At 36.9% G+C, this 17,125-nt stretch overlaps 1 protein-coding gene across 1 annotated transcript in view; it reads left to right on the plus strand.

Moving 5' to 3' along the window:
- The window catches only part of EXOC4 (exocyst complex component 4), a 736,410-nt gene that overhangs the window by 51,384 nt on the left and 667,901 nt on the right, over positions 1-17,125 (plus strand). The window contains exons 4-5 of the mRNA XM_046669741.1: positions 189-373; positions 7,697-7,806. Of these exons, the coding sequence (XP_046525697.1) occupies positions 189-373; positions 7,697-7,806 (295 nt within the window). The remainder of the gene's footprint in view (positions 1-188; positions 374-7,696; positions 7,807-17,125) is intronic.

The raw sequence follows: 17,125 nt of genomic DNA on the forward strand, positions 1-17,125 counted from the left end.
GGCTTCTGTATAGACTGCATTGTGTTCACCACCAAAAGTCTAGTTTCCATCTGTCACCAGACATATATGCCCCTTTACCCCTTTTGCCTTCCCCTACAGTACCTTTTAAAAAAGTCTTTCTTATTTATAATATTGCTAGATTATTTAGTTATCATGCTTAATTGTCTTTCTTTTTTCCCCCTTTTCAGGTGTCAGCAGTTGAGTCTTTGGAGGGTCCCCTGCTTCAGGTGGAAGGACTGAGTGACCTTAGGTTGGAGCTTCACAGCAAGAAGATGAACCTCCACTTGGTTCTCATAGATGAACTGCACCGACACCTGTACATCAAATCTACTAGCCGAGTTATACAGCGTAACAAGGAAAAAGGGAGGATGAGGTTGGTTAAAGAGGCTCTTTGCTACAGTGTTTTGTGGCAATGTAGTATTTAAGGAAAATTCTTTCTTTCCCAGAATATTGTTGTAGTTTTTTTCTTACTTTTCTTTTTAACATACTGTCTCTGAAACTATAAGATGGTTTTATAATAGTAAATACTCCATGTTCTAAAAGGCTGACATTTAAAGTTTGTTCATTCTTTCATTTTACATTTATTATGGTCCTCTTATGTACAGATACATAAGGAACATTTACTGTGGGCCTTTAATATCCTATATCAGCAATACTCTGGTATATCTCAGAAGGAAGTGAAAAAAATCCTTGGACAGTGAAGTCAGTCTAATTAAGAAATATAAATGTATAAACTGAAGTTATAAGATTCTTTGTTTCTTAGGGTTGTGTTCAGCTTTAGATAACTCTCTTTCTGGAATAGTTCAGGAGAGAACACTTTTCTTTTATCCCTGGGCTGGTTGTAGTGTAGTCCTATATTTAAGGGCCTGGGTGGACTCAAGAAATTCATTAGGTTAGTGTAGACTTGGTAGAGAGTAAGATAGATCTTAAGACAGTAGAACATTGCAGTTATTAACATGTATCTGATAGCTGTGCATGTTATGTGTCCTTCCAACATTCCTTTAACATAGCCGTAACATCTTTTCAGAGTTTAGCACTATCTACTGAAGTACATGTCTTCATATTTTTTATCTAGCTATAGACAAGAGGAGCACTGGAAGCAGTGTATGCTGGGAATGAAGTCTTTCAAGTCCTATCTCGTTCAAACAAAAATTGCCAACTTTGTGTGTGATGCTTCAGTTTAGTCAGTGACTCTGACAGAGAAAGAGGAGTTTCTATCTCTTTTCTGCAGATGGGCACTAGGCAAACTTCTGCCAGGCACGCAAATTGAGCTAAGGGTCATGTACCTGAGACTTCACTTCAAGACTGGATCTGAATAGAATAGCTCTCAGTACCTAAGCAGAGAGTAAAGTGGTCGGTGAGGGCAGTGCTAAGGAGATTCCTTCCACAGTGTCTGATGGTAAATGAAAAGGTCCGAATAGATTTGTTCCCATGCAAGGATTAAAAAAAAAATCATTCTGGGTCCTGTGAAAATATCTTTTAGCATAAGGGAAAGTGAGAATTACCTTGAGGTCTCAGGGAAGAGCATTTATATGAAAGAAAATTTTGTAAAGCAAAACAAGAAAAATTTAGGAGACTAAAGCTTGAGGTTTCTCAAAAGATGCAAGATGATATAGGTAGTAGTAGGTTAGAGTATTGTTGAAAATGATCACTCCATCCCCCTCTACTTTAGTGGGAGAAGTATGTTGATTTTTGTGCTCTTGCTTTGCCCATCATTAGCACATGTGACACAAGGAGGGTCTTGAAAAGTGCTTATGCCCATGGGCATGGCTTCTCATGCCTCTGCCGTTGCCATGATGGTGTTGGTCCCAGGAGGAGGAGGATGAGAGACATGTGGAACCAAGCCAAGATCAGCTGAGCTGCCTAGTCTGGATCAGCCAACTACCAAAATATGTGCTTATTATTGAACATTACTGAGATTTTCAGCAAGCATATGCTGAACCAAATTAAGGAAAACCAAAATAAAGTAGGGAAATTTAAGTCTTTGTTTGAAGTATTAGAAGAATTGAATCAGTGATGTGGAGGGATAAATTTTCTTGTCAAGAAGAGGAAAAAGACAAGATGATGAAAAAACGATAGGAGATATGAAAGATGGACAATAGTGATCAATCCAATGATTTTAGGTATTCCACAGAATGACATTAAAATCATAGTTTATGGGCTGAATTGTGTCCCCCATATATTGAAGTCCTGACTCCCAGTACCTCAGAATATGACTATGTTTGGAGATAGGGTCTTTTGAAGAATTAAATAAGTTAAAAAGAGGTCATTAGGGGGGCCCAAATCCAGTAAGACTGGTGTCTATATAAAAAGAAGAAGTTTTGACAGCCCCCGACAGAGGAAAGACTGTGTGAAGAGATAGTGATAGGATGGCCATCTACAAGCGAAGGAGAGAGGCCTCAGAAGAAATCAGCCCTGCCAATAGCTTGGGATATCTAGCCTCCAGAACTGTGAGGAAATAAATTTGTTGTTTAAGCCACTGAGTCTATGGTACTGTGTTATGGCAGCCGTAGCAAACTAATACAAAGGGGAACAGAAGCAATAATTATAGTGTAAATAAAGAAACCTACTTAAACAGAAAAGAAGACCTTGGTCTGCAAATTAAAATGATTCAAGGTAAAGTTAATTAAAAAAAAACTTACTCTCAGAGGTGATCAGGAAATTTTTATGAATTTCAAAAACAAATTCTCTAAGAACAGGGAGGAAGAAAATTTATGTTATGAAAAATTACGTTATCTGGGGCCGGCCCTGTGGCTGAGTGGTTAAGTTTGCGTGCTCCGCTGTGGCGGCCCAGGGTTCGGATACTGGGCGCGGACATGGCACTGCTCGTCAGGCCACGTTGAGGCAGCGTCCCACATGCCACAACTAGAAGGACCCACAACTAAGATATACAACTGTGTATGGGGTGGTTTGGGGAGATAAAGCAGAAAAAAAAAAAAAAAAAGATTGGCAACAGTTGTTAGCTCAGGTGCCAATTTAAAAAAAAAAAAATTACATTATCTGCTGTGACAGAGATAGTCCTTTACCCACCCAATATCCATTCTCCTCTTCTTCATTTTTAATGACAACCTTTATTTTGTTCCTGGTGGCTCTATTCCCAACTAAATACATAACTTCAAAGTTCATCAAGAGGAGTATGGTTCAGTGAATTATGGTATATCTATGCCATGTAATACTAGACCTTAAAATCAATGAGAAAGATCTCTTTGTGGTGATAGGGAAAGATTTTTAAGATGCATTCTTGGGCCCAAAAAAGCAAGTTGAAAAACAGATATACTGCATTAACCTGTTTGTGTAAGAATCGAAAGGATATATATTTAAATATGTAGCTTTTATATATAGATATAAATATTTGTATGTGTATAAAAAATTCCTGGAAGGATAATGGTGAAACACTGATAAAAGGAATTACCTATGGGAAATGGAAATGAGGGGTTGGGAATAGGAAAGAAGGACTTACTTCATACCCTCTGCACTGTGAATGCATTCATCATTGGCCTGTATTATTACTTTAATAATGTAATGATTGATGATGCTTTTGAAAATTATTTTTAATGAAATGTCAAAATGTTTACTGTTGAAGGGAAAAACTAGGATTTAGAGTTCTATACAGGATGATCCAAAGAATGTTGAAAAAAGAGCATGTGTCCATTTTTCTGGTATGTATGTATGTGTGTGTGAGGGGAGGGCAGAGATAGATGGACAGACGGAGACTCCTTTCTGTAAAATGTTTTGGAGGGCATTACATTAAAATTATATTAGTAGGTTATTTTTATTTATATTATCACAAAAGAACCTATAATACCTTTATAGTCAGATAAAATCAATAAGAAGTTATCTAAAAAATAGTTAATTCTTTTACTTATTGCATGCATCCTGGGTTAATACTTGATTTGGCCTTGCTTCCTTGGATACTCTCTAGCTCATGGAGGAGTCAATTTCACATCCATGGGTTTTGGTGTCCGTATTTGAGTGTGTACAGAGTGACCTTGATCCCATTTTATTATTTGCTCTGTAACTATTTTGTCTTTAATTTTTTTTTCTTTTTTATATGTGTCTGTTTTGTTTTTATCTTTCAGTTCTTTTTCGTTTTTTCCTCTTTGCTTAGATTTTAGCTTCACTTTATTTGGTACATATTACGTCTTCACTCTTGGTCTAGCATTTGAGACCATGACTCTTTTTGACTTCTCCACTCTCTGAATCATTCATTATTCTTTCTGTATGTTCAGGCAGATCTTAGAACTATAAGAATTACTATGCCAGCCATTCCTGTTTCATTATTCAGTTAAATTTTCTGACTAAGGGCATATCATCTTTGACAGATATTTCTCAGCTCAGTTTGATTTAACAAATTTTTGCGAGCACTTGCTCTTTGATACATACTGTGCCAGCTGTTGGGGTTATAGAGGAGAATATGGCAGTTACCAGATTTACAACTTAAAGTTCAACTCACCTCTGTCAGGTTTTAGTTTGACAGTAAGATCATCCAAATGAGCTGCTGCTATAAATTTTGGACATAGTTGGACATATTTATTGCAAGTGAAGGAACAGAAATAAATTCTAATTAAAAAGCAAATGTTTAATAAGCTGTTAGCACTTTTACGCCTTCTTCTTTAAAAAAAAAACGCCCTCGAACTTTTCATGACTTGAAATACTGAAATCAAACACATTTAGAAGTAGATCTTTACTAGTTGTATGGATGGTTGACACCCAGAAAGTCCTTGGGGTTATGGTAGTAGAGGTGGTTGTTTTTGGTGTAGTTTAATTTGCTTTATAGTTTTCCTCTCTGCCACCACATGCTTATTAAACAGCAAACCACATTCAATCACAATACACAATTAGTAATTTTAGGGGACTGTCTCGTACTGGGAAGGATTTGATGGACATGAGTTGTCTTTTTCAACTCCGCAATGAATGATTCTGAATACATGAAAAATTTGTAATCATATGTATTTGAAAAGAAAACTAACTTCTATCAATATTTCTTTCAAAATAAAGCAGATTTCAGAGCATTCATATTAATTAGAAATTTGGAAAGAACAATCTAATTTTGATTTTTTTTTTTTCCATAATACTTCCTCTGAGAGATTCAAAACCCTTTAAGGATAATAATTCTTTCTCAACTTCATCTCTGAGGTATGGGGAGAACAGGCCTTTTTTTCTCTTCTGAAATGGAAACTGAGGTACATCCTACTTAAATGTGATATTTTCTGGTAGCACCTCCCTTCTTTTGAGCTTAATGTCTGCATAACTAAATGAGCGGGTGTGCCTCCTTTCCCCTGAACTCTTGAGACTCTTCTCATAAAAGAACAAGAGAAAAACCAAAAGCCATTTCCAGAGTTACTTGCCTTTGGCTTAGTGTTCACAAAGGAGAAAATTGAAGCCCAAGGGGAAATTTTAGAGAGATGAGTCTATGAAAATAGTTTTGCGGTAAATTGACTTTCTAAAAGTTTATTGATGAAGTTTGAGGGCCCTTCTGGCTCTGATAATAAAGTCAGCAGGTTATGTTTTTCAAAGTTAAAATGGCAAGCTGTTTATCACCCTTTATTTAACTGAAATATATTTTGAGGTTCAAACTGAGAAAATAATTGTAGGTTTTAACCTAAAGTGAATCATGTGCACATCTGTGTTTATATAAGTGTGTATTATACTCACATATATATACATATTACTGTGCGCACACATATGCGCTAACTGTGCTCCCTCATTTGTAGGCTTGGCAGGCAGTATTCCAGCTGTACACCTGAATTTTCCTGCTGATACCTTCATTTACCAGTGCTTTAAAAATAACTCCTCTACTTTTATTATGGAAATATTTATAAAATTTACTATTTTTACTATCGTTTAAAATTGAAATTAATTTTTTCTCAGTTACTCAGTAGCAGCACTGTAAACATCGGTGACCATTCTTTGTCTCTCTGGGCATTTGTATCTAGAGGCTAGGGAGGTGCGTAGAGCTGGTTTTCTAATTGTGAGTAAAAGACAGGTAAAAGAGGATGAGGTAGCTGAGAGGAAAAAATGAGAAGACAACAGGAGTCAATATGTAAAAGATGAGTGGATAGATCTCTGATCTAATTGATTTCATAACTAGAAAACTGTTGTGACAAGTCAGTGGATTTGAAGGCACCATTGGATTATCTTAAAATAGTTTAGGCAAATAGGAACTTAGAGCTTTATGTTGGAGGAAAAGAGTTATTGGAACTAACTATTCTTGGTTCAGTCCCTGGTAAATGCTATTTCTGTTACTTTTATATCTTATACTTCACTTGAGGTTTCACATTAGTCTGCAAGTCATTCCAACAATTGGAAATGTGCTACGTTTTGTTTAGCTCGTATCTTAGTCATATTTGGATCCTCAGCGCTGAGCGCAGTGCCAAGCACGTAACAGATGCTCAAGACTTGTTTGTGTAATGATTCCCCCTTCTCTATAAGAAGTGAAAAGGGAGAAGTTAATGACGGTCATAGTTATTCTCACAGCCTAGAACAATCGCTCACACATCATCAGCATGAGATAAAAATAATACCTTAAGTGATAATTTTGCCCTTTAACTTAAAGTTTGTTTTTCAAAGTTTTCTGAAAGAATATGTTTATTTTTTTTATTAGTTTAAAAATACACACATTCCTCGCACTTTGGTTCCAAAAGGGGTGTGGAAGGGAGATGGGGTTATGTCACTGTGGAGGGGCAGATGTTCAAAATCACACACGTTCTTCAATCTCATTTGGAGAAAGTCTTCCTGCAGGTGTGGTCTTGTCCCTGCTCCCCCTTTGCCTGCCCTTCCTTTACAACCCACTTTGAGAATCACTTCCATGGGTGGCCACGACTACTGATGTTTATTGGAACTGGAAAGAGGTGAGAACTATGGTTTTGACCTCTCTACCCTTGGGACTTAGAGAAGCTTTTCTGTTTTAGATACAATATGATTAGATGATTCAGTTTCTTGAGGGTAGGGCTCAGGTGTTAACTCGCCTTGGCATTGCCTACATTCTTACATTTAACAGATGCCTGTAAATGGGAATTAACTTGAAAATTTAATTGTTTTTTATAGTCTTTGTGTCATTTAAAATTATTTTGAAAACTCTCAAGTTAATCATTATGAGGGGCAAGGCCTTTTTGGAAAAGCTGAAATGGGTAACGAAATACTGAATTAACCTGTTTAAGATTCCTTAAATCATCTTTTATTGTAGTGTTTCTCAACTTTATGAAATTTATGAACCCCTTTTAAAGAAAATTAAATGTAATGAACTCCCAGAATATGTCAAAAAACTCCAACTTGAAAAACACAAGTTAAATTAGGCTAACCATTGTTAAACCTTCATTCAGTTATGATGTGCCATTTGACCTTTCTTTGCTGATAAATTAATTTTAATATAGAAATAAAGGAGGGTATTGAAATTGCATGGCATAATTTCATTATAAGATGGTCATTCAGATGATCCAGAACATACTTACACTAATTTTTTTAAATCCAGCATTGAAATGAAAAGACAAAAATTTAAATACATGGGACCTTTAGAATACATCTTTATATATTGCAACAATCACCACTTTACTGGAAATATACTTGGGAGATATTTGAAGTCACGGTGTAATGAGGACTCAAGGCAAAACGAAAGTAATAAGGGCCAGGCATGTAGTGGGACTTAGGTTGGTTTTGGAGTAAGTGGTAAATAACTGCTGCTACTTTTCCCCTTCAGTTCCCTTGTGAAAGATGCTTCTCCTGTTCCTCTGATTGATGTTACAAACCTTCCTACTCCTCGAAAATTCCTTGAAACCTCACAGTATTCTACTCCTGGAAGCTCCAGTGGTAAGTATTTAAATCTTCAGCCACTAACTGCTTTTTAGTTTCTATAGTTCCTAGGAAAAGCCCCAGGGAGCCTGTCGGGTCGGGGGAGTGAGGTCCTGAGGTTGGTGCCTGGAGCCTGTGGTGACCCTTTGCCACCCTCAGAGGAAATAAGATAGAAGATGATTGGTTGGGCCTGTTGCATTATCAAGGTTGAAGACTGGCAGCTGAGTCTGGCCTGCCTGCTGACTCCAGCTGTAGATGATGTGTTTTATTTGACCAGCACTGTTTGTTTCTCTAAAGTTGAATTTGAATGCTTTTTGATAGTGTATTTTCTTTTTTGCCATAACCTCTATTGCTCCTGGTAGCTTTTACCCAGCTGCTTCAAATATTACATTCCCTGTCTGGTCTTTGAGAGCTTTTGAGTGTATGGCCTCTGTTCTATATCCTGATTACTTGTATCTTCCAGTGGCCTCTACATGTCCAATATATGCCTGCACACGCGTGTACACACACACAAATACATACACATGCAGAACGTACTTTGAGGACATATCTACAAACTAATCACATTTCTTCTTGGGCTACCTAATATCCTGTTGCATAAGACAAAGGAGAGTCATTTTGGCCTATATTTAAAGTTGAGTGAGGGAGGATGTACTTTGAATACGGATGCAATGATTTAGGGGATTTCTTCTGGAATGGCTCAGACCTGCCTTTTCAGAGGGCTCGACTCAGCTGGGCTCAGAGAACTTCTGGGGCTCTGCGAAGAGCTGCTCTGCCTTGTAGCTTTGGGTTGGGGAGAAGGGAACTGGATGTCTTTGTGGGAGGCCCTGCAGGTGCCTTCGTGTGACAGCCAAAATCCTCAGTGCCTTTTAAAGAAATAGTAATGTTGATTATCATTGGCTTTTCAGATAAAAATTAGTTCTTATAGTTCTTACTAGTTCTGTAGTCCTGCAGAGCTTGAAATAATGAAAAGATAGAAAAATAATTTGGAGTCAGTCTATACATTTTATGTAACTAATTGGAAGTGTTTCTTTTGAGAGCCTAACAATATATTGTTGCTGAGGCATGTTTAATTACCTTTAAAAATATCATGTAATTAAATTTTAGATTTATTCAGGCTTGGAATTGTGAATTTTATTGCTTTTACTATAGGAAAAGTGTAGGAATTATTTTATAATACATTTTTCTGTTAGTCTGCTTAGTTACTGATTTTGTAAACAAAACAAAACAAAAACAAAAACCCAAACACATTTTTTTTTTATGACACTTTACAAACGTTTGTACTGATGCCTCTTCCTGGAGTTAAAAGGTTTTGTTTTCTCCCTCTATCTGAGATTGTGTTGTTATTCTTTGAGTTTTGACACTGCTTTGAGCTGGTATAGAGTGTGGAATTAAGAAATAGAATATATATTTATACTTTTGAATTTTACTTCTACGTTTTGTGGAAATTACCAATTGTTGTATCTTTGTGTTTTTTTAATGTGGAATTAAGAAATAGAATATATATTTATACTTTTGAATTTTACTTCTGCGTTTTGTGGAAATTACCAATTGTTGTATCTTTGTGTTTTTTTAATGTGAATAAACCTTGCTTAGCCTGGTTGTACCAATTTATGTAAATGTTGCCAACTCAGTGGCCAAGTAAAATAAAAATTTTAATTGTTTATGAAGAAATGATAGGGTAGGCGTTTTGCAAATGAAAAGTGCTGTATAAATACCAAATAACTAGAAAAATGCCAATTATTGCAAATTTCAGCAGAAACTAATTTTGCTACATCTATTATTTTTCATAAAGCAGCTCTTACTCTTTGATGGGCACTTTTTCTGTCAGGCCCTGTAGTTAGCGTTTATCACTTAGTGGAGTTCATGGTGACACTTTGACTTTGGCATCTGTTCCTTCATTATCAGGAATGACTCTTGAAGAACCGCATGGTAGTTTAGTGGAGCTGGGACCATTATGGAGACTGCTTGTAGATATGTGGAGAAACCTTTCATTTTTGGAAGGGCTCATTTCTTTCTTTTGAAGACTGTTGATCTTGTGGTTTCTCTGTGGGTGACTGGAAAAGAAGGTAGTTAAAACATTATTTATTAAAATCAACAATAGCAGTAGTTAGGATGTGTTTAGTGCTTTCTGTCTGTGAAACAACGTTTTTTTTTTTGTTGTTGAGGAAGCTTAGCCCTGAGCTAATGATGCGGGGTCGGTGAGCCGAGGAGTCGAAAGAAAGATTTCTTGGACTCTCAAGGTCTGGCAGTGGTGCTCTTTTATTTGGAGAATAGTACAGAATAGCATGGGACAGGACCCATGGGCAGTGAAGAGCTGCAGGCATGGGGACAGGACCCATGGGCAGTCAGAGCTCCTGCTGCTGCATGGGGACAGGACCCATGGGCAGTCAGAGCTCCTGCTGCTGCCCTGAGTTGAGGGTTAGGGCTAAATTTATAAGGCATGGGTACGTGACTTATTGTTACTGGAAAAAGAAAAGATGATGTAAAAAGTCATTAAATGATTTCAGTGCAGATGGGGTCTGGTTATTGTGCGGTCATATAACTTTAGATACGAATCTGGTCATATAGATCGGCATGTAGGTGAGGATGCCCTGGGCTTCTCTCCCTGGGGCAGCCCTAATTCATACCATAAAAATCCACCGGGTCATATAGTTCGGCATGTAGGCCAGGTCACCTTGGGCTTCTCTACCTGGGGCAGCCTTAATCCACATCACTAACATCTGCCACCAATCCTCCTCTTTTTGCTGAGGAAGACTGACCCTGAGCTAACATCTGTGCCCATCTTCCTCTACTTTATATGTGGGACACCTGCCACAGTGTGGCTTGATAAGTGGTGCATAAGTCTGCGCTTGGGATCCGAACCAGGGAACCCTGGGCCACTGAAGCAGAGTGTGCGAACTTAACCACTACACCACTGGGCCGGCCCCTGTGAAACAGTATTTTAAGTGCTTTACATGAATTAATTCATTTAGTCTTTCAACAATCTTATGAGATAGATACTACTGTTAACCCTGTTTTACAGATGAGAAAACCAAGCCTTAAGGAAGTTAATAATTGGTTTAACTTGACATAGCTGACAAGTAGTAGAGCTGTGAGTTCAAGTCAGGAGCTGGGTTCCAGAGTATGTGCTTCTAACTGCTTTATTTCCTGCAAATAAGCTAGGTGTGCTCTGGGATTAGTTTTTGGTTGCTGCCACAACAAATTTCTACAACATAAATTTATCATCTTAGGGTGTGGTAGGTTAGAAGTCCAATGTGGGGCTCAGTGTGCTAAAATCAAGGTGTTGGCAGGGCTGTGTTCCTTTCTGGAGGCTCTACAGAGAATCCATTTCTGTGTCTTTTCCTGCTCCTGGAGGCTACTGCTTTCCTTGACTCAGGGTTCTCTTCCTCCACCCTCACAACCAGAGACGGTGGGTCACATCCGTCTCACGTTACATTTCTCTGACCCACTCTTCTACCTCCTTCTTCCTCTTTTAAGGGCTCATGAGATTAGAAGGATCCCCCTGGGATAATTCGGGATAATTCAGGATAATGTCCCCATCTCAAGGTCCTTAACCTTAATCCCAGCTGCAAAGTCTTCTTTGCCATGCAAGGTTAACATTCAGATTCTGGGGATTAGGACAGGGATCTCTTTGGGGACCATTGTTCAGCTTATCACTCTCTGCACTGCCTAATTTCTGACTTAAGTTATCTTTAGGAACCAATGTGTAAAAATTTGACTTTCTTGAAATTATGCATTAAGTCTTTTTAAATCGCAGTTTTAGTCTTTGGAACTGTATTAATCTGGGTCACATTATTAAAGGGGATTGTGTAAATGAGGAAGATGTAAATTATCCTGCAGAAAATGTTACTAAATACTTATAAAAGTGTAGGGTTGATGAAATATAATAAAGGGCAGACATTTTGTCTTATTTTTAATAATGAACAGTAAGTCCTAAGGGTCTATTTGTGAAGTGCTCTGCAAGTCAGCCTAGAAAGTAATAGTCATTTTCAGCAAGGAATTTAACATGGGCTTTTAAAGTGCCCCTCTCATCTTGTGAAATAGTGGGATTGAGGGTGTAATCCATTAGAACTGACATGTTTATAGAGAAAGTTCCAATAGGGAATCCCTGGGCAGAACCGATCTCCCACTGGGGTGCCATAAATTAAGGTTGGAGGTGATTCCTGAGAACTTGCAGATTATTATTAATTAAACAAGAATTTCGATTGCTTGCAAATGAGTCATTTTTCAAATGTCTTATTTAGAAGTAGCGTTGTGACTTTTCTGTGAGAGATTTTCTATTATAGTTTACATATTAGAGTTTGCAAAATATGTTACATCATTCAACTGAGGAAACAGTCCTATGAGGTGGCTAGGGCAGGTACTATTGTCATTATCATGATGATTATATTTATGTCTATCATAGTTAAATATGTTGTCAAATTTTTAAGTTATAAAAGTATAGAATTGTGTATATGCATCATCTAATTAAAAAATAAAACACGTAATTGCAAAATCAAGGCACAGTTTGTCAGAAGCAAACAAACCATTAACAGAAAAATGATTCGTATTCTCTTAGCTTTTCTACGTATTAATGAAGAAAAGAAATGGCATAATAAAGTACTGGGCAAATAATGGTCAGTTCCCAGAAGAGTCCATATGCATGGAAAGATTTGCATTTTTGTACAGAGGTTAAGTTTCCAGAATATATAAAGAAGCCCTATAAATCAATAAAACAAGCTAGTAGAAAAATAGGTGAAAATATGATTAGGCAGTTTGTATGTGAGGAAACCCCTGCTAGTAAATATATGAAAAACTGCTTGTATTTTCTAGTTAATCAGATATTATTATTATTTTAATTTTTTTAGCTTTTTATTGAGTTCATAATAGTTTACATCATTGTGAAATTTCAGTTGTACGTTATTTCTCGTCTGTCACCACATGAGTGCCCCGCTCACCCCGTGTCTACTCCCCTTCTCCTGGTAACCACTAAACTGTTTTCTTTGTCCGTGTGTTTGTTCGTATTCATATCCACATACAAGTGAAATCATCTGATCTTTGTCTTTCTCAGTCTGGCTTATTTTGCTTAGCATAATTCCCTCCAGGTCCATCCATGTTGTTGCAAATGGGATGATTTTGTCTTTTTTCTGGCTGAGTAGTATTCCATTGCATGTATATATACACCACATCTTTGTCCAATCATCAGTCACTGGGCACTTGGATTGTTTCCATGTCTTGGCTATCGTGAATAGTGTTGCACCGAACATAGGGGTGCATATGTTACTTTGGATTGTTGATTTCAAGTTGTTTGGGTAGATACCCAGTAGTGGGATAGCTGGGTCATATGGTAATTCTCTTTTTAGTTTTTTGAGGAATCTCTATACTGTTTTCCTTAGTGGCTGCACCAGTTTGCATTCCCACCAGCAGTGTATGAGAGTTCCCTTTTCTTCACACCCTCTCCAACATTTATTATTTTTAGTTTTAATGATGATAACCATTTTAACAGGTGTAAGGTGCTATCTTGGTATAGTTTTGATTTGCGTTTCCCTGATGATTAGTGATGTTGAACATCGTTTCATGTGTTTATTGGCCATCTGTATATCTTCTTTGGAAAAATGTCTGTTGACATCCTCTGCCCATTTTTCAATCAGGCTGTTTGTTTTTTTGTTGTTCAGTTGTGTGAGTTCCTTATATATTATGGATATTAACCCCTTGTCAGATATATGGTTTGCAAATATTTTCTCCCAACTGTTGGGTTGTCTTTTTGTTTTGATCCTAGTTTCTTTTCCCTTGCAGAAGCTCTTTAGTCTGATGAACTCCCACTTGTTTATTTTTTCTTTTTCCCTCGTCTGAGAAGACATGGTATTCAAAAAGCTCCTTTTAAGTTCGGTGTCAAAGAGTGTACTAATCAGGTATTATTTTTAAAGCTCATTCTACAAATATGAATGTTGAATACAGAGAGGTTGGGTAATTGGTCCAGGTTCAACCAAGATGGTAACTGTTGGAGCCTGGCCTTATGCTGTTCCCACTCTAAATATTTGAGAGATGTATTTTGCAAGCCTTTCTCCTATTCTCATCAGTCACAGTATTTTATAATGTACAGGGAAACTGTGTCTAATTTAGATGTAGTAATTCAACTTTAACTTGTATAGAAGGATGGGAGAATTGTGGAGAAAAGGCAGTAATTGTAGTAAAATGTTGGTGTAAGCTTTAGGATTCCCAGTATGTTCTTTCATTTGGCAAACTGCCTTTGGAACGTTTTGACTGAGCAATTACTCCCAGGGTACACAGGCATTTCATTTGTGGCTTCTTTATTCATTTCATTCATGTTCCTGCTGGGATTGCTGTGAACATAGCTATAAGGAAACTGGACTTCTTACTTCTTTTCTTTTTGGTACCAGCATAGGTTAAGCAATAAAACCTAAAAAGAGCACAAATTAATTGATTTTTTTTCTTCTGCTGCTATTTTCTTGACGTGCATTTTATTTATAAAGTCTTATTCTGAGACTCGATATTTAAAAATTTCAGATTTGATATTTAAAAGATTCTGTCTACATGGGGTGGGAGTTATGAACCCTAACATAAAAGCAGATGAAGTTTCTCTTCTTGGAACTCACATGTCTAGAATAGTGAAGATTTGATCCTCCAAAATTATGTGATGCATTTTGAGTTTCTTTTGTCCTCAGGCAAGGGCCTCCCTTGGAGTTTTAAATCAGCCCTTCCTACAGTATCCTTGCATTTGGTCTTATGAAACATCTGTTGATTTCTATGAGCAAAAGTAGAGTTGAGGAATATGTACCAGGGAGGCAAAATAGAATTAATAGTTCAAATAATCCTAAATGTAAAAATGAATCAAGGCCAGTTATTTAATATATATTTATTATAAATACAGATTATAAAATATGAATTACATTATTCCTATATCAGAGATGAATATAACCATCACCATGTACTTCCCACTAGATTAATAAATCTTAATATTTTTCCATATTTGCTTCAGATTCTCTTTTTTAAAAAAATAAAACATTAGGGGCCAGACCCATGGCCGAGTGATTAAGTTCATGGGCTCCACTTTGGCGGCCCAGGGTTTCACTGCTTTTGATCCTGGGCATGGACCTAGCACCACTCATCAGGCCATGCTGACGGGGTGTCCCACATGGCACAACCAGAAGGACCTGCAACTAGAATATACAACTATGTACTGGGGAGCTTCAGAGAGAAGAAGCTAAAAAAAAACAGGAACATTGGCAACAGATGTTAGCTGAGGTTCCAATCTTAAATAAATAAAACATGACAGGTCCAACTGAAGCCCCCTATGAATGCTTCCTCAATTACTTTCCCCTGTCTTCTACCCCAGAGATGACTACTATTTTGAAATTGTTCTCTATCTTTTTTTGTATGTCTTCATACTTTTATTATGTATATGTGTATATACATTGTGCATTTGTAAATATAGATACAATATATATAGTTTATATGTTTGTGTTTATATATAACATATATTTGTTTATATATGCAAACTTTATCACTTTTGAATATTTTATTCACTTGAATAAATTTAATTGTAGTTAATTACAATTAATATTGTAATTTACTTATTTACTTAATATTAGTTGTATAATTTACTTATTTACTTATAATTGTATACTACAGTATGTATCATTCTACTACTTGGGTTTTTACTCAATGTTGTATTTTTGTGATTTTCTTATATGACAGAATAGCTCTAGCATATTAATTTTAACTGCTGTATGGTGTTATATAATGGATCACAATTTATCCATTCCCCTATGCATAAAGTATAAGTCATTTCCAGTTTTTCATTATTAGGAACCTTACAGTAATGAATGTTCTTGTGCATGTTTCTGTAAGACAGAGTTTCCCAGCCACTGTCTCCTGGGAATGGCTTATAGATATATCTGAGATGCTGACCCCTTCAGCCCTTGGGGTAGCTGGTTGGGTCTGGGGGCAGTCAGAATCCCTAGGCAAGTCCTCTCTAGCCATGTGCAGCCACTTCCATTTACTCCAGTTGTGCTATTACAAATATTATTGTTTTCCATATGTGCCATGATGCCCAAAAGGTAGGGAGGCCCTACTCTTAGGGCGCCTGTGTAAAATATGTACAGGAATCTTGTGCATTTTAAACCTTACTTGCCAAATTTGTTTTTAAAGTGATTCTCTCAGTGTAGATTCCTCCAAGCAGTGCATGAGCTTTTGCTTCTCTGCTTTTTCTTTTTTTTTGAGGAAGATTAGCCCTGAGCTAACATCTGCTGCCAATCCTCCTCCTTTTGCTGAGGAAGACTGGCCCTGAGCTAACATCTGTGCCCATCTTCCTCCACTTTATATGTAGGACGCCTACCACAGCATGGCTTGCCAAGTGGTGCCATGTCCGCACCCAGGATCCGAACCAGCGAACCTCTGGCCGCCGGAGCTGAACGTGTGAACTTAACTGAGGCACCACCTGGCCGGCCCCCTTGCTTATCTACTTTTTGCCCTTAGAATTGTCTTTGTTAGACTTTAATTTTTGCAAATTGATTTTGCACATCTGACATATTTTGTGTTTTTATTTTTATTTTTTGAGTTTACGTTATTTTAGTTTGCGTTTTTCTGGTTTCTGGTGATGTTGAGAATCTATCCATGTGTGGACCATTTGGTTCTCTTGTACATTGTCTATTGTTTGTCCTTTTTTTAATCGTGCCATTTATTTTCTCCATTAATATTCAGGAAAGTTAAATGAATGCTAATCATTTTCCTGTAAATGGGTTACTTGTAGATGTCTTCTAGTTATAGCCTGTCTCACTTTGTTTTTCATTGTTATATAAATGTTTTAGATTTTATTTTAATGTGTTAAATTTATCAATATTTTCCTTTATAATTTGTATTCCTTCTATCCTAAGAAGTGCTTTCCTACTATGATTTCATAGAAAAGTATTTCCCCGTGTTTTCTCAATATTTTATAGGTCTCTTAAGCTATTTAGAATGTTTGTTTTTATTTATTTTATTAGGAACTGAATTTCGTTTTCATATGCATAGCCAGTTATTTCAGCATTTACTGATAGTCCATCCTTCCCCCACTGACTTAAAACAATTTTTTTTTTAGTACTTTTTATTTTTTTTATTAAGATTGTGATAGATTACAACCTTGTGAGATTTCAGGTGTACATTATTGTTAGTAATGTTGTGGGTACACCACTTCACCCTTTGTGCCCTCCCCCCAACCCCCCTTTTCCCTGGTAACCACCGATCGGTTCTCCATGTCTATACGTTAACTTCCACCTATAAGTGGGGTCATATAGAGTTCGTCTTTCTCTGTCTGGCTTATTTCGCTTAACATAATACCCTCAAGGTCCATCCA

The sequence above is a fragment of the Equus quagga genome, chromosome 8 (genome assembly GCF_021613505.1).
Source record: "Equus quagga isolate Etosha38 chromosome 8, UCLA_HA_Equagga_1.0, whole genome shotgun sequence".
Classification (NCBI taxonomy): domain Eukaryota; kingdom Metazoa; phylum Chordata; class Mammalia; order Perissodactyla; family Equidae; genus Equus; species Equus quagga.